Genomic DNA, 21,715 nt, shown 5'->3' on the forward strand with positions numbered 1-21,715 from the left:
GATGGAAATTATAAAAGGAAACCAGTCTGAAATGAAGAACACATTATCTAAGATGAGAAATATATTAAAAGTATAAACAGAGTGAATAAAGAAAAGGATCAAATGCCCTATCTAGAGGACAGGAAAGACAAGGACACTCAATCAGAATGGCAAGAGATAAGATGTCAAGACTATAAAAACAATTTAAGGGGCATATGGGACACTTTTAAGGGTCCAAATATCCATCTGATCGGTGTAACTGAAGAAAATCAAGATGTTGAACAGCTGTTTGAAGAAATGATGATATAAAACTTTCCTAACCTGGTGGAGGAAAGGGACATAACACCTCAGGAAGCTCAGAGAATTCCAAAAGTCAGGGCTCCAAGGAGGCCCACACCAAGACACATCATAATTAAAACACCAAAGGTTAGATACAAAGAGAAAATATTAAAAGCAGCAAGAGAAAAAAATAATTACTTATAAGGGAACACCAATAAGACTGGCAGCTGATTTCTCAAAAGAAACTATGCAGGACAGAAGGGCTTGACAAAAAATATGCAGCAGGGTGAAGACCCAGCTTCTACAACCAAGAATAATTTACCAAGCAAAGCTATCATTTAGAGTTGAAGGACAGATAAAGAGCTTTCCAGAAAAAAAATAAAGTGAAAGAATTTATCACCACCAAACCTGTGTTATAGGAAATGTTGGAGGGACTTCTTTAAGAAGAATAAACATGTATGCATGTGATTGGTGCTTAAACTCATACAGTAGCCCACACCACAAGAGGAAACAGACACCAAAGTCTTACTGCTAGGGCTCAAAGTCAGTTTCCCTTTAATCCATTTCCTCCAGATCTGAACTCTGGAGGTCAAGGCTGAAGAAAGATCTGAATATACAGGGTTCCCTCTTCTTGGGGCCTCATCTTCTTTCCATTGCTGTCTGATCTCTGGAAAGGAAGAATACACCCATGACAAGAAGCAATGGTCTGCCTTTGGAAACTTCCTGCTTGCACCTCTCTGCTCCCTCTCAGGGCACCATCTCTCCCCACCTTGGGTCTGAGGGGAGATGTTGGTAGGAGCAGGTGTTCCCTAGCCTCTGGTAGAGCTGGGGGTTTTCAAGCACATCACTTCCCTGAGGTCTGGGGATTCACAGCCCTTAGCCCTGCACTTCTGATGGAGCAGCCACTCGCTACATGAACTGAGCGCTTGAAATGTGGGTGGTCTGAATTATGCTGTACTAGAAGTAGAGAGTAAATTTCAAAATTTTATACATCCACAACAAAAAAATGTGAAATATTTCATTATTAATTTTATTTTGATTACACATTAAAATGATAACGTTTTGGATATATTGGGTAAAATTATATTATTATAATCAATTTTATCTGTTTCTTTTTATTCAATGTAATTTCTAGAAGAGTGTCTCCATTTTCAAACCTCAGGCTGCCTCCTTAGAAGGCTAGAGGCCAGGAAGTTTATGAAATCTGAAATTTTAGAATAATTTCTTATTTTATTATTTCTATTTGTAAATAAAGGATTTAAGAAAGCTTTTTACTCCAATATAACCTTAAATTTAAGGTTTAATATTAAAATAATTCTACTACATCTATTTCAACATCATGCTAGAATTCAATATTGTTTCACACAGGGTTGCAGCAATGTGAAGACACTGTCCTCATTCTCAAGACCTTTACTATTTAGAGAACTTCTCGAGGATTAGTTGGAGGTCCCCATATTGTCATTTTTCAAAGATTCTCTTCCTCCGATGTGATTAAGCAACAAGGCCAAAATTAAGTTTGAAGCTCTCAGAAACCAAAGGATTTGTCTTGCTATGGCTGACCAGCATTTTTGGTTTCTGTTACCAGAAATACTACGTACAGGTCACAGCTGGGGAAGAGAAAATGATGAATTAGTCGAGTCACATTGCACCTAATTTGCACAGGTATGTGCATTGCTAAAAAGGGCCATAACTTCCAACAACCTAAATAAGTTCCCAAGACTTAGTCTGCACCAAGTATTAGGCTGTGACACTCCCTTGTGCCATCAGTGGTGTTGAAATGTGCTCTGCATGCTGAATTCAGGGCAGACAGGGCTGCAATGCTAGGAAGGGAGCCGTACTTCACAGAAACACTAAGTAACACTCTTTAGTGAAAGCAAGCATGATGGCCAAGGTTAGTTGACTCAAGACAACTTCATTCTTTTTCTTTTCATTTTTTTTTCTTCATTTATTTTTCTTAAACATTTTCAGGGACAGGAACCCAGCCCATGTAGACATGCTTCGATGGCTGCTCAGGACTGAATTCAAGAGAAATAAAGGAGATGACACCCACATTTTAATTGTAAACAAATGTGTCACTAAAAAATTTCAGATCCATAAATCCATATATGTATTAATCATCACACTAATTTGAAATGCAAGAAAATGACAAAGCATGTGTCACATATTTTCTCCAGCCCCTACCTTTTGTAAACATCTAAAGTTCCTAAGTATATAGATACCCTTTATGAGAAAAAAAGAAAAAACTTCCAGTGATATCAATGTAAACATTTAATATTGGAGAATTAGAGTTTTTTCATTTTCTATTTTGTCTGTATTGTTAACTTTAAAGATAGCAAAGACAGAGTTCTACATTCTGATACTTAATTTTCATAAAAACTCTGAAAGTAAAAAGCTTCATTTCTTCAATTATTAAAAATAATTGTAATTCAGCCATTCTATGTGGAATATACTTCCAGGAACCATGGGGAGATGAAAAAGAAATAACAAGTACTGTTTCTATAAGATGGTAAGTTCTTCAAAGGCAGGGGCAGGAAGATAATCTCTCTGGTGCTTAGCACAGTGTCTGGCACATAGCAGGCACTTAATTAAGAGGTTGATGGTTGAATAGATGAATACTTTCAATGGGCATGAAGGCCAAATACAGTTAAGTTCCACACCTAGCACTATGGATGTCTGTGCACACATTGACACCATCTGTACTCCCACTCTTGCCCAAGAATTATCCTTTGCACCACAGTACCCCCTCCACGCAGCCCCAGGACAACCACTCCAGCTGGTGGAGAATCTGGGGATTTATCTCATCCAATATTCTTAGCTTATCACTTTCTTTCTCCCCCTCGGCGTTTGTACCCAAGCCATCTTTCCACCTTCTGTTTCACTGTTCAAAGCTCTATTAATTCTACTCCAAGCAGCTCTCTCTTCGACCTACTTCCTTCCTTCCATCACCCACCCCGCAGCTATATCTCTTTCTTTCATCAGCTTTTGTCTCCTTTCCTTGTAAAATAACTCTTCTACCACTCTCTGCCTCACTAACATTCACACGGGAATCAAAAATTCACCCCATAGTTTAGTATTCCAGTTTTGAAAAAATGAAGTCACATTCTGGAATACGAACCAGTGCTGTCCACCTCTAGATAACTTAAAAGTAGTTTAAGATCATTTAGGATCACCAGAGAAATCTTAATCTTTCTCATTCTTCCTTTTAAAAAAAAAATATATATTTTTTATGGCGACATTGGTAAACAAAATCCAGTAAGTTTCAGCTGTCTCATTTCCTTCTCATCAAGCCTATTTTACCTTAAGTACTAGCATTCAAAGTAAAAAGTTTTAAAATTATGCCAGCAAAAAGAAGGCGCGAAGTACTGATCTATGTCGTGATAAGGATGGACCTTGAAAATGTTATGCCAAGTGAAAGAAGCCAGTCACAAAAGTTTATGTTTTATATGATTCTATTTATATGAACTGTCCAGCAAAGACAAATCTGTAGAGATGGAAAGTAGATGGATAGTTGCTTAGGGCTGGGAGAGGATAGGAGGGTGATAAAGCTAATGGATGTTTCTTTTTGAGGCGATGAAAATGTCCTAATACTGACAGTGGTATTGGTTGCATGTATCTGTGAATATACTAACAATCATTGAATTGTACACATTAAATGAGTGAATTCCATAGTATATAAATTATATCTCAATAAAGCTGTTTAAATTTTTTAAAATTATTATGAACTATTTTATACATTCAAAATAATACATATACGCACAGTACAAAGGAAAATAAAATAAGCAGCCTGTACCTGTCACCTGCCTAATAAAATTTTTCCACTATCTTTAAAGCCATCTGCATGTCCTTCCCAATACAGTCCTTTGTGTTCTGCTTTTTACCCCAATTTATAGATATAGTTGACATATAACAAGGTCCATCTATATTACAACATAAATCAGTACTTCATTTCCTTTTTTTCTTTTTGCTGGCATAATTTTAAAAGTTTTTACTTTGAATACTAGTATTTGAGGTAAAATAGGCTTGATTAGAAGAAAACGAGACAGCTGAAACTTATTGGATTTTGTTAGCCAATGTCACCATAAAAAAAATAAATATATATATTTTAAAAAGTGTAGTGTTCTGCTTTTCAAATACTTTTTCATTTGTACACTTCCACATATGACATAGCCTCCGTAGTTGCCATTTTTTATAGTTTTATTGAAATATAATAGACAATTAGTTCCTCATATTTACATTGTATAGTTTAGTGAGTTTTCTTTTTCAAGTATAGTTGGCATGCAATAATATATCAGCTTCAGTTGTACAACCTAGAGATTGGAGATTTATATAATTCACAAAGTGATCATCTCACTAGTACTCCTGCTCCCCCTTACATATTACATCGTTGACTATTTTCCTTATGCTGCACTTTATATCTCCATGACTATTTTGTAACTATCCATTTGTACTTCTTGATCCCTTTGCCTTTTTTCACCATCCCCCCCCACCCCTGTCCTGCCTAGTAGCCCTCAAAATATTCTCTGTGTCTATGAGTTTGTTTCCATTGTTGTTCTTGTTATTTTGTTCTTTAGATTCCATGTGTACATGAAATCATGTGGCATTTGTCTTTCTCTATCTGACTTACTTCATTCAGTGCAATACCCTCTAGGTCCATTAAGGCAATATCTTTTTCCATTCCCTTTTAGACAATGTGTGTCTTTTAAACTGAAATGAGTCTCTTGTAAGCAAGCATATGTAAAGGTCTTGTTTTCTTATCCATTCAGCCACCCAATCTTTCTGTCAGAGTATTTAATTCATTTCCATTTGAGGTACTTTTTGATAGATATGTAGTTATTACCATTCTTTATTCATGTTTATGATAAATTATTTTTCTTCTTAAAGAAGACCCTCTAACATTTCCTATAATACTGGCCCGATGGTGATGATGAATTCCTTTAGCTTTTTTTTTTTTTTTTATGGTCTGGGAAGCTCTTTCTCTCTCCTTCAACTTTAAATGATAGCTTTGCTGGATAATATAATCTTGGTGGTAGATCCTGAGTTTTCATCACTTTGAATATTTTGTGCCAAGCCCTTTTGTCCAGCAAACTTTCTTTTGAGGAATTGGCTACCGGTCTTATGGGAGCTCTCTAGTAGGTTTTCTCTTGCAGCTTTTAAGATTCTCTCTTTGTACTTAACCTTTGATATTTTAATTATGATGGGTTTTGCTATGGGCCTCTTTAGGTTTATCTTTTTGGGGACTCTGTGCTTTTTGGGGTTATATGTCTATTTCCTTCACCAGGTGAGGGAAGTTTTCCACCATTATTCTTGCAAATAGGTTTTTAACTTCTCATTTTCCCTCTTCCCCTTCAGGTACCCTTATGATATAAATGTTGTTACATTTGATGCTGTCCCGTAGGCTCCTTAAATTAATATTGTATTTTTGAGTTGTTTTTTCTTGCCATTCTGATTGGGTGCCCTTGGCTTCCCCATCCTTTATATTGGTGATTCGATCCTCTTCTTCATCCACTCCGTTGATTTCATCTAATACACTCATCTCAGATAACGTAGTATTCATTTCTGATTAGTTCCCTTTTAATTTCCATTTCCATTTTTATGGGGTTTTTTTTATCTCTTTGTCAAAGTTCTCACTGAGTTCATATACACTTCCTGTAAATTCACTGAGCATCCTTATAACCAGTGTTTTGAATTCTGCATCTGTTAGATTGCTTGACTCCACTATAACTGGATCTCTGTTCTATCCTCATATGGAATCTGCTTCTTTGTCTCCCCCTTTTGGATGCCTTTCTGTGTCTGTTTCTATGTACTAAGCAAAGCTCCTAAGTCTCTTGGTCTTATTAGTGTGGCTTTGTGTAGTAGGTGTCTAGTGTCACGGTCCTGAGAGGGGTTCAGCTGCAGACCAAATTTAACCCCAATCTGTGCCCCTCTGGGGCAACCTGTTAAAATTCAGCAAGCAATCTAATGATGTTGCACTTACAGTTGCTTCAAAAGACCATGCCAGAAACCGAGGTCAGTTGCCACTGTGTGGGGCTTGGCACTGCTTAGCAAGGGGCACAGGACACGCTGAGGACACAGCTGGTTGTGGCTTGGGTAGGTCCACGAATTGGGGGAGGAGGGGTTTCAGAGAATTCTCTGGGAGGAGCCACCTCCGTTATCTAGTTTGCTGATGTCTCAGCTATGGCAGAGCCGTGTCCGCACACTGGGGGCGGGGGGGGGGGGGGTGGGTGCAGAATTCGACTTCTTGCATGGACCCTAAAACCCTCGGCAGAACTGGGGAGCCCAAAGTGGGGGTCACGGGTAGGGCTGCCCTTGAGGGCAGTTGAGAGAAGGTGGGTAAGGGGGACAACCTGATGCCTCTTCCCCGGAAGCTGGCAGCTCTGCCCAGGGGGGTCTGGCCCGCAGTGCTAGGGGGAGGCGTGGGGTGGGGCGGGGCGGGGAGGGCTCAACAGAGTAACAATAAATACAACCAGCACTTCTGCCCATCAGAAAGCCGTGCCTCTGCCCATACTCCAACAACTCAGTATTTCTCTATAAATCCCTGGGGCCCCTCCAAGCAGCCAACTGGGCGCTGGTGCTCAGAGCAAGCGAGTCTGTCACTCCAAAAGTCCTGTTGCGGATATGGCCCCTTTGAAAGGAATGTCTGCTGCTGCTGCAGCCTCTGTCCCACTCCACCACTCAGGACTGGGCAGCCTCCCCCCTTCGCTCCCTCTTACCTCCTACCATTGTAGGGCGATTTCTTATTTCTCTCCCTAGTTGTAGAGTTTCTGTTCATCTAGACCCCCAGGTGACTGTGCTTGCTATTTGTTCCATGTTTCCATCACAACTTTGATGTGGTTGCAAGAGATGTACAAAGCCTCTATCATCTACACAATTTTGCCTGGTTTCACATAGTTGTCATTTTTAATGTTTGTGTGCTTCACAGATTTCCATTTAGTCAGTAGGAAGACAGCTAAGGAAAGAGAAAATGTAGTCTGACTCTGGACCCAGAATAGAATGTCTAAGATTCAAGTTCTCTCATGGGGTGGGTCACATATTCTTTTTGGGGCCCATTCAGTTTTTTCAGTGCAGCTGCTGGATCTAGTTTCCACTCTGCCTGCCATCAGAGGGCAGTTTTGCTCTTTTATGCCAGCATGGGTCCATTTTTGGCGGCTGCCTAGAACTCTGCCCTGGAAACAGCTGTAAGGTCAAGTTCGGGCTCGGTGGGAGGGAAGCCTCTGATTTATTACTGGCATCTGCAATAGTCACAGTTCCTAGCACTGCCTTCACTATTGCTCCCACTTGTAATAAGAGGATGTTAAATGACTCCAGGATGATGCTGGGCTCTGATGAACATCACCTGGTCACTCCAGAAGCTTCTGAATTGGAGAGCTCTGTCCTTCCACCACTACTGCATATATCTAGATATATTTATAGGCACTGTCATGGTGTTTTAGATTTGCACCCTGACCTAGGCATTAATTTATTTAAAAGAATACTTTAATATTTTCAAGGAATTGAACAGCTTTGATTTCTGTTTATTTCTAATTTTATTACACTGTAGCCCTAAAATGTCATTAAAATTTTGTTCTTTTAAATTAACTACTTTTTTGTGGATTTTAGAAGAATTTCAGCTCAGTTTTTTAATAATTCTTTTTTTAAACTTTATTCTTTTGAGTATATGGATCAATTTTGTCTCATTTCTCATGCTTTTCCCCCTTCTTTAGCCTTTTATCTCCCTGGCCCTTCATTCTCTTTTCTTTCTATGACTTATCCTCTAGATTCTATGATTTAATAACTGTTTGTTAGTTAAGGTTGCTCAGGTTGTTTTCAGTTCTAGAAACCAGAAAATCTGACACATAATAGTATGAATAAGCAAGGGTAGGCTATGGGAGATGAGGCCACAGAGGTAGGCAGGGACCATGTGTTATCTAAACTTTTATTCTACTGCAATGACAAGCAAGTGAGAGGTTTCAATGGGGGATGGGTGGTACAGAAGGTTTTCAAAAGATCACTCTGGATGCTGAATGTAGAGTGAACTATAGGAGGGCAAGACAGGAAGCAGGGAGATGGTAAAGAAGCTATGTTTGGCATTAGACCGGAAAGAGAGGAAGATGGTTGAAAATGGTTCTAAGTATGGAGAGAGTGAGAAAGGGCCACAACCAGGATGCATGTTGCAAGCAGAGACAACAAGGGATTGCATGTGTGGTGGGGAGTCAAGCATGACTCCTGGGTGCCCTCCCCCTGGGTGTCCCATCCCCCTAGGAAAGAGAACCCAGGTGGTTTTCAGAAGATAAACATATTGAAGGCTGTGAGACTGTGTGAGATCACTCTGAGAAGAGAGGTCAGACAAGAAAGAGAAGGGGGCTGAAAACCACTAGAGATCTGGTGGAGGAGGAAGAGCAGGGGGAGCATACAGTAAGCAGGGAGAGAAAAAAATCCAGAGCGAAGTGTTTCAGTAAGGAATGTTTTGAAATGTACCTAGAGATTTGTTTTAATCAGGTGTGATAAGACTTGCAGACATTGAAATAACTGTCATAAAGGAAGAAGTTTTTACTGTTTCCTAGAAACAGATGGCATGGCAGGCCACGCAGAGCCACTTGGGGAAGTACCTAGGTCAGCCAGAAGGCAGAGGGAGTGAGTGGAAAGCATTAGCCAGAGCCTTTACTGTGGTTAGAAATGGGAAAGGCAGGGTAAACAGACTAAATTTGAATGATTTCAGTGGGCTCTGGAGTATAGGGACTGCCCCCAGTAGTCTGGTAGCTGGCCTGGGGGTTATTAGGGTAGAAGGATACTAGCCTGTAGTACAACAGCATGCAGAAGAGGTGTGGCAGGGTGTGGGCTCTTGATTATTTGTAAATGAAAGCCATGCTCAGGCACTATTTGCTTTCTCTAAAAATTAGCTAACCCTGGAAGGGGGAATTCCTTCCTGGTCAGCTAGGCTCCAGATGCCAGGGCCATCAGAAAATAAGAAAATATAGTTAATACATGAAAGAAGTGCTAAGTGTAGCATCTGTGTCAAATGCAACTAAGAGACTGAGTGAAATAAGAACAGAAATTTGGCCTTGAATTTGTGAAGTAGTGTTGAAGAAAGCTAGGATGGAATGGGTTCAGGAGAGAATGTGAGGACGAGGAAGGGTGGTTTTAATGGTGCAGAGAAAAAGAATGGTGAATGCAGAGGTACTTGGGGTTTAAGGTGGCCTTCTTGTTTAAAATGAACGTTAGGGCACGTTTGTATGCTGACAGAAAATAACCACAGTATGGAGGGGGAGATAGATACTATTGACAAGGGATCATTACATAGAACTCTAGGAAAGTAGGCTGAAAGGACTCCTCAGCCTCAAATTTACTTGAAGCTACAGCTATAATCTGTAAGATAAATGGGATTTTTGCCTCCTATTTCATAATGACAAGCACACCTTACAGAACAAATCCTCAAATGTTTCCCTAGAAAGACACCTCTGATATTTGAATACCCAAACTGCATGCATAGCAGGTATTTATCTCAATACATGTTTCAGCTGTTTACATATATAAAATTTATACTCTTTGAAACTTAATATTTTATACTAAGTGGCTTCCTAGACAAGCTTTATCTTGCTTCCAAATACAACTGAGTCACTCTAGTTACTTTGCAAAGCTTTGGAGTATCAACAAAGGAGGTGAATATATCTGATGTCACTGTTTTGAGAGGCCACTGCTACTAATTTGTGAGGTGACTAAGAAGCAATATTTTAAACATTTTACATCCGAATATACTTTTAACTTTCGTCTAGGAGCTATATTGTGATTTAGGAAATTGGTACAGTTTTTCAATTGACTTGCTATTCCTTATATTTTTGCCAATTTAAAATAACGAGAAGTAGGTTTTCCTTAGAGTCTTCTCAGAGTCTGACATTTCAGGCACAGGTTACTGACATTAACTGGTAGGTGACTTTCCAGCTTTGTCTTAGTTTAAAATTTCTAATACTTACCTTATAAATTACTTAACTTCAGTTCTTCCGACTCTTATAGTTGTACCACAGATATTCTGCTGTTAGGCGTCCTCTCTGTACAGAATTGAGGCTGTGCATACTCCAGTTTGAGAAGCATGTAGTAACATGGTACTTGGAGTTGATCAGAAAAATTCAATGGAAAAATGAATTATTACTGTAACCCCCAACAGCAACAAATTATTGAGGTCCCGGAAGGATATTTTAAAAGGGATCTCAAAAGTGGTTCCAAAGGCGTCTTATTGTAGGGCGGACAACAGAAACTGTGTATAATCTTCCTAAACAAACTTCCTTAACATTTTGGGAAGGACCAATTGGGGGCGGGATGCTCTCAGAGGAAGGATTTATGGAAGACAGTAGTTAGGAGGGTCGGAGGGCATGGCGAGACAGGTGACTTTGAAAAAAGTTCCGGATTCTCAGGTACCAGGTACTTTCATTTTAGGCAGCAAATTTAGAGTCAGGTACTTGTCAATGAGTTCCTGTTCCACTTCCAAAGAAACCCAGGTCCACCCGCACTTCAAGCCCCACCCCCACCTGGGGGCCGGCCTCCAGGATAGCGGCCTGGCCGCACTGCGCATGCTCAAGGGGCGGGGCGAGAAGGAGCCGGAGGCGTCAAGTTATCGGAGGGTCTGCGTCAGGGAGAGCATGGCCACCCTGCGCAGGTTGCGAGAGGTACCCCGGCACCTGCTGGTCTGCGAGAAATCCAACTTCCGCCACGACAAGTCGCGCCACCGGCATCTTGTGGAGACGCACTATCACAACTACAGAGTGAGTCCCACCGCTCTGAGCCCCAGGCCGAAGAGGCTTGGGGAGATCCACACTGCTTGGCGTGACGGGCCCGCCTTCGGCATTGGAGGGGCGGGGGTCCTCGCCCGGTGTGCTGGGAGTTGTAGTCTCTTAACCGCTCCGAGCTGGCTCCTTGGGGCACCGCAGGACTACAATTCCCAGGGTGCTCCGGGCGCGGGGCGGTATCTGGTCCCGGGGGAAGGGGCAGGGCAGTGTGCGCCTGGCGGGATCTGAAGCGCTGCCAGCACGCTGCTCTTCTCTTCCCGGTCCAGGTGCAGTGCATCCCCGGGAGGGACGTGAGAGACAGAATCGGGACAGCTGCGAAGTGCAGCCGCTGGCCGGCCGCGTACAACTCCCTTTTCCCCCGAATCGAAGCCAGACTCTCTTCTTCTCCCCACCACTTAATTCTTTCTCCTGCCCGCGTGCCCATGGATCTTTTCAGAGCATCTGTCGAGTCCAGGCGCAGGAAACTACTCGCTTTTCTAAACTCTTTATGGAAACTGGTTTGATATCTGAATAACTTTCCACTTTGCCTGACTGATATCCTCTGTGTCCTCAAGGCAGAGTGCGCTATTTCGGCAGCTTTTGAAAGTTCGCAGTGGTGGCGGAGCTAGCAAGCACAGCTTCAGAGCTTTACGGGGGTGGTAATGTTGGCTGTTGCTTCGTGAAAATGTCACTCATATGAGCTGTCTTTTTCGCGAATGTGAAAGTCGAGGCCTAATTATTAGTTTATCCAGGATCGGCTGACTGTAGGGGAGAATAAACAACCCATTTCAGCCAGGCTTCCAAAAAAATTAGCCTTCAGATCGTAATGGTTTCAGCGTTTAGCACTTTAAATCGATCAGCCTAATTTCCACTCAGGCTGAGTGGCCAGTTTCTCAGAGACAAGAGTGGTGACTCTGATTCTTCAGGAACAAACATACTGGTGTGTTCAAGCTTTGGGAGAGCGATTTTCACAGTGTGGTGCTTTGGGTTTAACCCGTTAGGTTTAACATATGTGCTTTGGATGGAAAGCTCATACAGACAGTAGTCAGGGATGTATACCTAAACGCACAAGGACTGATCTGTAGAATTCTGTCTATAAAACAGAAACATCCAGGAGCACTTCTGCTTCCATCTAACCTCTTAAAAATTGGTTCTGAACGGATACAGTTCCTTTGGTTCAAGGCTAGTACAAAGATAAACAAATCTAGGGATATTCAATTGTCTTATATTTTCCTAAAAATTAAAGTAATAGAAGGAACAGGACATAAAATACATTGCTTATTTATAAAAGTAAAATATTAGCAAGACCTTTCCTTTAAAGTTGTTTGCTCATTCTCTTTCTTTGAGCTATGTTTGAATACAGAAGTGAAAAACTTGAGTTGTCAGATTTTTCTCTTCCTGAGTTAGTAAGTTAATTTATAAGAGTTTTGTATGAATCTGTGGAGAAATAGCAGCTTTCATGATGTTACATCATCCTCCAAAACCTGGGTGTTGATCAACATGAAAATACGACTTATTTATATTACTCATTCCAATAGGTTTCATTTCTGATTCCTGAATGTGGGATGGTATCAAAAGAACTGAAAAACCTGGTCATGGAAACTGGACCCTATTACTTTGTGAAGAATTTACCTCTTCATGAGTTAATTACACATGAATTCATCAATACCTTTGTAAAGAAAGGTAAGAAAAACTGTGTAGTGTCCATAAACATGGCCGTATGAAAAGTGTGGTGCTTTTCTTGCTTGAAATAGGGCCTAGGGAGATAGTCTGTGTGATTAAGTTCTTGTATCACTCTCCTCATCCCCCGGTATTCTCACCCCACTCTTTCTCACTAGGCGATGGTTTCTGATGACACTTGTCTACAAGTGTTGCATGGGGATGTTGTAACATGAGTGTATCCCTCATCTTAAAACAAAAGTTAATCAAGAGGAAAGTCTTGATCGGTGTATTCAGATACACTGCTGTTGGGTGTGTGGCTGCAGAGAACTCTGCTCCCTTTAGTTCTCACAACAGCTGTCTCAAAAGCTTAGTTTCCTGAGGCAATCACAGCAGCTATTCACAGAGCCAGGTATTTACCGTTGTTATCTTCTGCTTAGATTTTGTGACTCTCACCCTCCTTAGTTTACCCCATTCCCATTCATATCTGCTGGGTGGATTGATTTATTCCAGTTGTTTCCTAGGAGCCACTTGTTTGTAACTGTTTTTCAGAAAGTCTTTAGGGATCCCACCCTCACTACATAAGTAACTATACAGTAAGTAAGTAAGCCACTTATCCTGCTGTAGGATCCATGTTCGTCCTTTCTAGTGGAGCTGTAAAGGATCCTACTTTTAACTCCTCTCATTCTGATGTTGCTGGAGCTGCTTATGAAGCTGGATGTCTTGTTTTTGTTCTCATCAACATTATTCCTTTCATCTGTTTTGAAGTTTGATAATACTTTATAAATAGTGTAGACACTGGCTATAGTAGGCACTTTTACATACTTGATCCAGTTTAAACCCTTGCAACAACTCTGTGATCCCCATTTTACAGGTGAGGAAATTGAGCCTGGGAGAGATTGAGTAGCTTTCCTAACTTTATACAAGTTCCTGGCACATTTTGAATCTTAACCTGGAATTCTACCTCACAGGTGTGTACGTTTACCTAGTATTCTACTTCGTGCCTCTCTGCCAGCATCCCCAAAGGCACATGCTCCATCCTGAGTCCATTTTCTGCTTGATTTTAGTCAACTTGCACAAAGAGGTCTTCAGCAGGGGATTGGACTAACTGTGTTTGGCCTTTTATGTCCTTCAGGCGAGGATTGGCAGGTGTTAGGTTTATTGAGTGAGCTGGAGCAATGATCTGGAATATTTGTTATCATGTAAAAGTAATCCACTAACTTTTTGCAGGTGTGATTTTCTTTTTCAAGTCTTAATTTCTCCTCTGGTCTTTCTCTTACAGGTTCATGCTATGCACTAACTTACAATACAAATATTGATGAAGATAATACTGTTGCCCTGCTGCCAAATGGTAACAACTATCAATTTTTATTTCTTTAGTTATAAAAGAAATATAGACTGTAAAAAAGTCAAATCATACAGATGTTTATAAAGTAAAGGTACCCCCTTGTACCCCTAATTCTCCAGCTTACTCCCCTTAAAGGAAACTATTTTTAACAGGTTGGCGTCCATTCTTCTAGACACTTTATGTGAATATATAAACACACATAAAAGTGCTTCTTCATAAATAACATCATATTATATTGTTTCTTAGTTTGCTTTTTTCCCAAGCTATATAATCATAGACATCTTTCCATATTAGTGCATGTAGTTCTAACGTACCGTTTTTAATGTCTTGAAGGTATTCCAAAGAAGAAGTGTACAATGACTTATTTCTTCTTCAATAGACACACATAAATTTCTAGCTTCACTGTTATAAATAGCATTGTATGTATAATGTACAAATAATACCCTTGTATTATAAATAAGACATATGTATGTATAAATAATGTCTTAGTATTATATATAAGATCTTTGTATGAATTTATTGCACTAATATCTAACTGCTCAATTTGCCTTGCTTTCTTTTAGTCAGAGAACATAAGTCACTTTTGACATCTCTTTTATGGGGATTATTCAATTTCTAGGGAAATTAATTTTATCACTGGATAAAGACACTTATGAAGAAACTGGACTTCAGGGTCATCCATCTCAGTATTCTGGCAGAAAAATAATGAAATTTAGTAAGTATTATGCTTGCTCCATCAGTTTCTAACAAGGTAGCAATTTAAATTTAATTGTTTGAGTTGCCTCTATTCTCATTGTTCAGAAAAAGTATGGGTTTTCCTTGTCTTTAAAGCTTCTGATTCAGGGGCTCTCAGTTGGACCACAGAGAGGATGAGATAATGCTGTTGTTATACCTATTTCTCTTTAGCCGTAGGCTGCATCTTATAAAGATTATAGAATTCGAATGGTTCATTAGATATTTATGTTTAGGGTCAAAAATTTAAAGTAATGACCCAAGATAAGAGTCTATAGCTTTCTTAATAAAGAATTTCCTTTGATTTGTCATAAGTCTTTGGGCATCAATAATTAAGGCTGCCACATCCATAGGTAGATTACAGTTGACATCTGTGCCCTTGGTCTTTGACCTAGGAATATATGAATTTAAAACATTTGTCATTAATATCTCCTTGGCCAAGGGAAACAAAAGAAAAAATAAACAAATGGAACTACATCAAACTAAAAGTTTTTGCACTTAAAGAAAACGAAAAGACACCAACTAAATGGGAGAAGATATTCACTTATGATATATCTGAAAAGGGGTTAATATCAAAAATATATAAAGAATTCATATAACTCAACAAAAAGAAACAATCCAATTAAAAAATAGTCAGAAGACCTGAATAGACATTTCTCCAAAGAGGAAATACAGATGGCCAATAGACATGAAAAGATGCTCAAGTTTACTAATCATCAGAGAAATGCAAATTAAAACCACAATGAGATATCACTTCATACTTGTCAGAATGGCTATCATCAGTAAATCAAAGAACGATAGCATTGGCGAGGATATGGAGAAAAGGTTAGTGGGATTACAGATTGTTATAGCCACTATGGAAAAAGTCTGGAGATTCCTCAAAAAACTAAAAATAGATCTGCCTTTTGACCCAGCAATTGCGCTTCTGTGTATTTATTCAAAGAAAACCAAAACAATAATTTGTAAAGATCTGCATATCCCTATGTTCATGGCAGCACAGTTTACAATAGCCAAGATATGGAAGCAACCTAAACGCCCATCCATCAACAGACGATTAGATAAAGAAGTTATGATTCATATATACAATGGAATATTACTCAGCCATTAAAATAAATGAAATCCTACCATTCACAATGACATGGATAGACCTAGAGATTATTATGCTGAGTGAAATAAGTCAGAAAGATAAATACTATATGGCTTCACATATATGTGAAATCTAAGGAACAAAAAGAATAAATCGAAAACAGACTCACAGATATAGAGAACAATCTGGTTATGGCCAGAGGGGAGAGCGGTTAGGGGGCTAGGTAAAGGAGGTGAAGAGTTAAAAAAATAAAAGTTAGTAATTGATCGATGGTAACAGGGATGGGGAGCACGGCATAGGGAATGTAGTCAGCATTAATGTAATGGCCGTGTGTACAGCCAGAGGGGAGAGAGCAATTGGGGATCACTTCATGAACTATATAAATATCTAACCAATGTACTGTATACTTGAAAGTAGTAATAATATAAAATTGAAAGCAAAAAAACAAAACATCCGTCTAGCTCTCAATGCTAGAAATGCCCCTAAAGACAGTTTTGATTTGGAAATCCAAAAAGAATACAAGAAGAACAAAATTTTTGCTCTCCATAAAGTTACAAAAATTCTGATTTTTAAATAAAACACTTTTTCCATAGTGCAAACTATTTATATATGAATGAAATATTTATTTCTCTTTCTTTTTTTAAGTTGTTTCCATTGATTTGATGGACTTATCCTTTAACTTGGATTCTAAGAAGTACGAAAGAATATCTTGGTCCTTCAAAGAAAAGAAGCCATTGAAATTTGATTTTCTTTTGGCTTGGCATCATACAGGTATAAAGACTAAATTATGAAATAGTAGTGATTTCGATTGTTAATTGTTGAAGAGGAGTAATGGAGAGTTGCATGGTGATTCATCTCTATTGTCAGGGATATTATATGTACATATACTTGTAAACATTATTAAGGAAGGTGCTTTGGCACCTCTAAGATCCCCAGGAACCATAGTTCAGGATAATATATGTGTGCAGCCATCTGCTTCCATCTTGTTGGGTTTTATGTAGATCCAGAAATCTTAAGAGTGAGTGTAGAGCAGCTAACCTTTATCCCTTTCTCCCCTTCCTTCTTCCAGCTTATCTCAAACACCCTTGGCTATAATGTTTTAAAATAATACCAGTGATAGTTATATACACAAACTGCTATTCATTATTACACGGTAATAATCAGACATACCATTAAAGGTTGGATTAAATTTGTTGCAGGTTTTAGCTGATTGGAACACGAAATTTAATTCAAAGTTTGACAGTCACTAAACTTGTTAATCTTAAAATTGCCATGTGCCTTGCTTCTTTTAAAAGTGCATTTTTTGGCCTATCACAAGGTTATAATGAATCAGATCATTACAATTCTGATGGCATAGTACCCTCTTTTAGAGAATAGAGAAGCACATAGGTCCATTTTGGAGATATGCTCATCAGTCTACGCTTCATGGGAAGTTTCTGGTCACTGGGTGCTCCACGTTGCTTGCATGAGTCCTAGGTCTGTAATACTTCAGTGCTTCATTGAGGACCATCTATGAATTGGGTTCTGGAGGGCTTTGTGTGCCTAAGATTTCTAATTATTTTGAGGGCTTATCAGGAACTCTGTAAGGTCAGAGTTGCAAGCTAAGAAGCTAGCCTGCACAGTCTCGTGGATTCTGGCAGAAGATATTTGAGACTCCTGGGTCAGAGACAGAGGACTTAATTACAGCAATATCAGTGGCTAGAGTATTAATATTTGTATCAGTTCACCAAGTCCAAGTTCCTACAGCGTGATACACAGTGGGCCATGTGGTGCTGGCACATACAGTGATTTATGTTACAGGAACTGGGAGCTTAAGGAACTCAAATCTTTTATACTAGGTAGTAAACCTACTGACCTTTGTCCTGGAGGAAGGAAAGGAGACATTTCCATTAGACTGGACAATGAGCAAGCCTGCCTTTTGCTCCAGTGAGGGCCACTATTTCTGTTTTCCAAGGCTGTTGGGAAATCCTTGAACATACACTGGGTTACTGGATTTTCAAAGAGAGTCTTAAATGAGATTTTATCATCATTCAGTTCCTATTCAGTTTCCTTAATAGAGATTGTGCAAATATGCTCCTTTATCTGTAGAAACCATTCATTTTATTTATATATAAGTAAGGACTTTGGTTTTATTAAGTCAAAATTTTCTTATTACAGCAAATGAAACTGGTACGGGTTGAATCTGAAAGTATTATGCTTTTCCAGGAAAAGCATGAAAGATGAATGTTTACAGAACTTTGGCACAAGGAACTGAAAGAAACTTAAATTATTTTAATTTGAATATAGCTTTGCACAACTTCAATCTTTCTTAATCCTACCTGCTTTCCTTAACTCTTAGATAGGATGGGGTAGTTTTAGGGATTCATGGAAATTGTTTACAATATTCAAATGGCCTTATATGATTTGTTTTAAAGGTGTTGAAGAATCAACGATGTTGTCATACTTTTCTAATTACCAAATTCAGGAGCATCAGCCAAAAATAGCAGTGAGCACGATGACAGATCTGCAGTGTCCAGTACTGCAGAGCAGTGAGCTCAGGGGAAAGCCAGAGGTGTCCTGCAGTGCTGGAGAGCTCCTTGATTGGCTGGGTGCCATCTTCAGTAATGCTGAACTGTGCGTACGAAAGCTCCTGGGGCTTGTGGGACTCTGGCTGGCTTCTTGTTTTTGATAGGGGCTTAATACTTTGAAAGTGATCATATGGTGGATATAACTGTGCTTTCTCTTTTTTGTATGTGTGACAGAAATAATGAGCCTAACAATTTCATATCAACCTATTGCTGTCCTCAGCCAAGCACAGTGGTGGCAAAAGCTTATTTGTGTACAATCATTGGTTTCATACTTCCAGAGAAGATATGTCTCCTGTTGGAACAGCTGTGGTAAGAGCACCTTTTGCCTTTGTGTCTTGCTTGTCTGTGCTGGTGTGACACTTTAGGGGCAGTGCTACTGTTTCAAATTTCAGAGTCCTCTCTCATTTCCCCCTTTTTTTTCCTTTGCTTGGACTCACAGTGTAGTAACATTATCATCTTAAACAACAGTTGTTTTTGGTGATAGGAAAATTCTATTGCCATGTACTTATCCTTATGAAAAGATGAAGAGCAGAGCTTAACTGCTTCTCAAAAGTAAACTAGTCATTTTTCTTGTTCTGCACCAAACCATTTTGGCATGGTTGAAGTTACGTCACTTGAGAAAATAGCGATGCCCTATGAAGAACATGATGATCTGTTTTAAATATTGGAGTTTTGCAAAATGTTTCATTTTAAAATGGGATGCAAAAAAGAAGTTGATGATCTATGAATCCAAATCATATCTAAGATCTGTTCCAGCTCTAACATCCTGTGAATCACTGGGTATCAGTAATATGCCAAGGGTTGTCTAAAGTGGTATTAGTTTTTTCATTTTGGGAGGTATTATAGAAATAAAATACTAAATTGTATCTAATGTCAGGAGACACAAATCTCATTGAAAGGCTACAAAATAAGCATAATATCTTCTCAGTCTTCACTTTGAAAATGTCTAAGATTGAAATCTTAAGGGTGTTCCTTTTTAAACCTAGCGTTCTTTTTCACATTCATTAGTTTATACTTTGATTTTTCTCAAGAAAGTTGAATTTTTAAAAATCTGAGAAATTATTTTGCTGCATTTCAGTTATAGAAATTCTGAAAATAGCACTGTTAAAGGGAGGGAAACTACTCATACACTTTGTGGAGATTTTTTTTGTTCTTTGAATCTTACATGATCTTCTGCAGTGAGGATAGGAAAAGCTGAAATTTGTTTTGTGTTATATATTAGTTAACCTTCATTGAATTCACAATATAGCATCAGGAATTTAATTTGCATCTCTTATTTTTTATAAATAAGAACTAAGATCTAAGCTTCATTGGAACATCAGAAAGATTACTTATCCTAAATGAGAAAAAAATCTGAACATTCCTAACTTTCTCTGTTAAGAATTATCTTTCTTTTTCAGTCACTACTTTGATGAACCAAAGTTAGCTCCTTGGGTTACGTTGTCGGTTCAAGGCTTTGCTGACAGTCCTGTTTCATGGAGAGAAAATGAACATGGTTTTCGAAAAGGAGGAGAACATTTATACAACTTCGTGATTTTTAATAATCAGGATTATTGGCTTCAGATGGCTGTTGGGGCAAATGATGACTGTCCACCATAAAAACACAAGATTTCTAGTCATGTTTGTTTATGCTGATTTTCAGATTTCTTAATGGTAAAAGAACTGTTCATTCAGGCTTATATGATGATAACATATTTTAGATAAGCATCCATTAGTATTCTGCTCTGGATGTGGGGCCTGTGACTGTAGCTGAGCTTGTCATCCAGTGAATAGCTCATAATTGATTTCTCCCTATCAGTATAAACACAGGAGTATGAGTTACTCCATGGTAGAGTGTAGTAACTCTATACTCTATGGGACCATTGGGTAAGATGTGTGCTGTTAACTAAGGCACATGATTACAACTTTTTCACGTAATAGTAAAAATATATCCTCCTATCATACTTATCACCTGCTTTAAGTGTTGTTCATATATTACCCCATTTAGTTCTCACGTTAGTCTCGTGAGGAAATAGGCACAGAGTATAAATGAGCTACTGAGTTCACACTGCTTGATCTCAGGCCACATTCCCAAGTGTGTGTGCTCACTCTCCTGCCTCTGGATCAGGAGGGATATCTGAATACTGTATACTGTTAAAGAACAAGTTGAAAGAATTTTTTTTCCAGCTCTATAGCTGATAAGGACCAACTTAAAACAACTAAACCTTCTGGAATACATATCAAAAATCATATTTAAATGTACCAATGAGCTGCAAATAAAGAATCTCAAAGACTAAATAAATAGAAAAAATTTAATGGAAATAGAAACCCAAATTCTTTATCCTTAGGATGTTTACTAAATATCAAATTGAACTTTGCTTTTCATAGCCAGGGGTAAGGGCAAGGGCATTTGAATAGTAGACAAAGCTGATGGCCCCTCCCCAAGGTAGATGGGCTAATAGGGGACCCCATAAATTTGAGACCCCCAAAAGAGTAAGGGTGAACCATGAATAAAGCTGTATGCCTCCCCCTTACCTCCCTTGTTCCCGAGGACAGCAAGGATGATCACCTGCCCTAAGAGAAAACACCTTCCCTGAAAGAATATATATATATCACAACAAGCAGCCCTTGAGCTGGTTTGTTCATATGACCTAGGTAGTCTAAAATAAAGTCTCAAGCTGAAAGTTTACTGATTTTTATTTGTTTCTTTATCCACTGGAAAATAATTTTTATTGAAATCCCACCAGCTGTACAATCTGTTCCTAACATTAAGCTCTTTATTTTGTAATATGGTCTTAAGTGGTCCATGAATACTTTCTTCTCCTCCACGGTCTGTAAGCAGCCGTGGCCAAACTTGGAGGTGGCGTCAGTGAACTTAACATGAATCTTCTCTTGGGCCCAGAGTTTGGTCTGCATTTCAAGCTGGAAATTAAAAGTGATGGCAAGTTTTTAGTGTCTTTCAGATGACTTGCAGAAGCAATCTAGATTGTCTCCAGAGGATCTCAGAGGTAGTGTCAAGGAATATAAGTTAACAGTCACAAACAGGTAAAATAGGCAAGCAGAAATGATGGAAAGAAGAAGCAGCCCTACAAAAACTTAAGATATTAGAGTTACCAAATAATATGAAGTATGTTTTATGTTTTAAAAAAAAAAGGATTAAAGAGCATGAGTAAAAACCAGGCAGATTGGGAAAAGTATCAAATGAAAATCTGGGAATAAAAATTATTGTAATTGAAAGTTTAATAGATTGGCTTAATGGCAAACTAAACACCACTGAAAAGAAAATAATAGATATAAGGAAATAAAGACATTTTCAGATTTGCAAAAGCTGAAAGACTTTATCATTAGG

General features: G+C 38.9%; 1 protein-coding gene across 3 annotated transcripts; it reads left to right on the plus strand.

Annotated features, from left to right (window-relative positions):
* Positions 1–10,806: 10,806 nt before the first annotated feature.
* RPP40 (ribonuclease P/MRP subunit p40) lies at positions 10,807–21,508 on the plus strand. Of its 3 annotated transcripts, none has more exons than XM_016126809.2 (8): positions 10,807–10,991; positions 12,533–12,677; positions 13,936–14,004; positions 14,621–14,716; positions 16,466–16,591; positions 18,235–18,433; positions 18,562–18,696; positions 19,788–21,508. In XM_016126809.2, exons 1-8 carry the CDS (start codon positions 10,869–10,871, stop codon positions 19,984–19,986), a joined length of 1,092 nt encoding a protein of 363 aa, XP_015982295.2. In that variant the 5' UTR covers positions 10,807–10,868; the 3' UTR covers positions 19,987–21,508. The 3 variants fall into 3 exon arrangements, with proteins under 3 accessions (XP_015982295.2, XP_036093275.1, XP_036093276.1); XM_036237382.1 differs by lacking the exon at positions 10,807–10,991 and adding an exon at positions 11,207–11,281; XM_036237383.1 differs by lacking the exon at positions 10,807–10,991 and adding an exon at positions 11,292–11,934.
* Positions 21,509–21,715: the final 207 nt, after the last annotated feature.

This window comes from Rousettus aegyptiacus, unplaced genomic scaffold (assembly GCF_014176215.1).
Source record: "Rousettus aegyptiacus isolate mRouAeg1 unplaced genomic scaffold, mRouAeg1.p scaffold_m13_p_1, whole genome shotgun sequence".
Classification (NCBI taxonomy): domain Eukaryota; kingdom Metazoa; phylum Chordata; class Mammalia; order Chiroptera; family Pteropodidae; genus Rousettus; species Rousettus aegyptiacus.

Excerpts from the sequence above, each read along its gene's own strand:
- RPP40 (XM_016126809.2), top strand. The coding sequence starts at position 10,869 with ATGGCCACCCTGCGCAGGTTGCGAGAGGTACCCCGGCACCTGCTGGTC. Across the intron at positions 10,992-12,532 it reads CGCACTATCACAACTACAGA|GTTTCATTTCTGATTCCTGA; the intron begins GTGAGTCCCACC and ends TCATTCCAATAG. Across the intron at positions 16,592-18,234 it reads TTTGGCTTGGCATCATACAG|GTGTTGAAGAATCAACGATG; the intron begins GTATAAAGACTA and ends TTTGTTTTAAAG.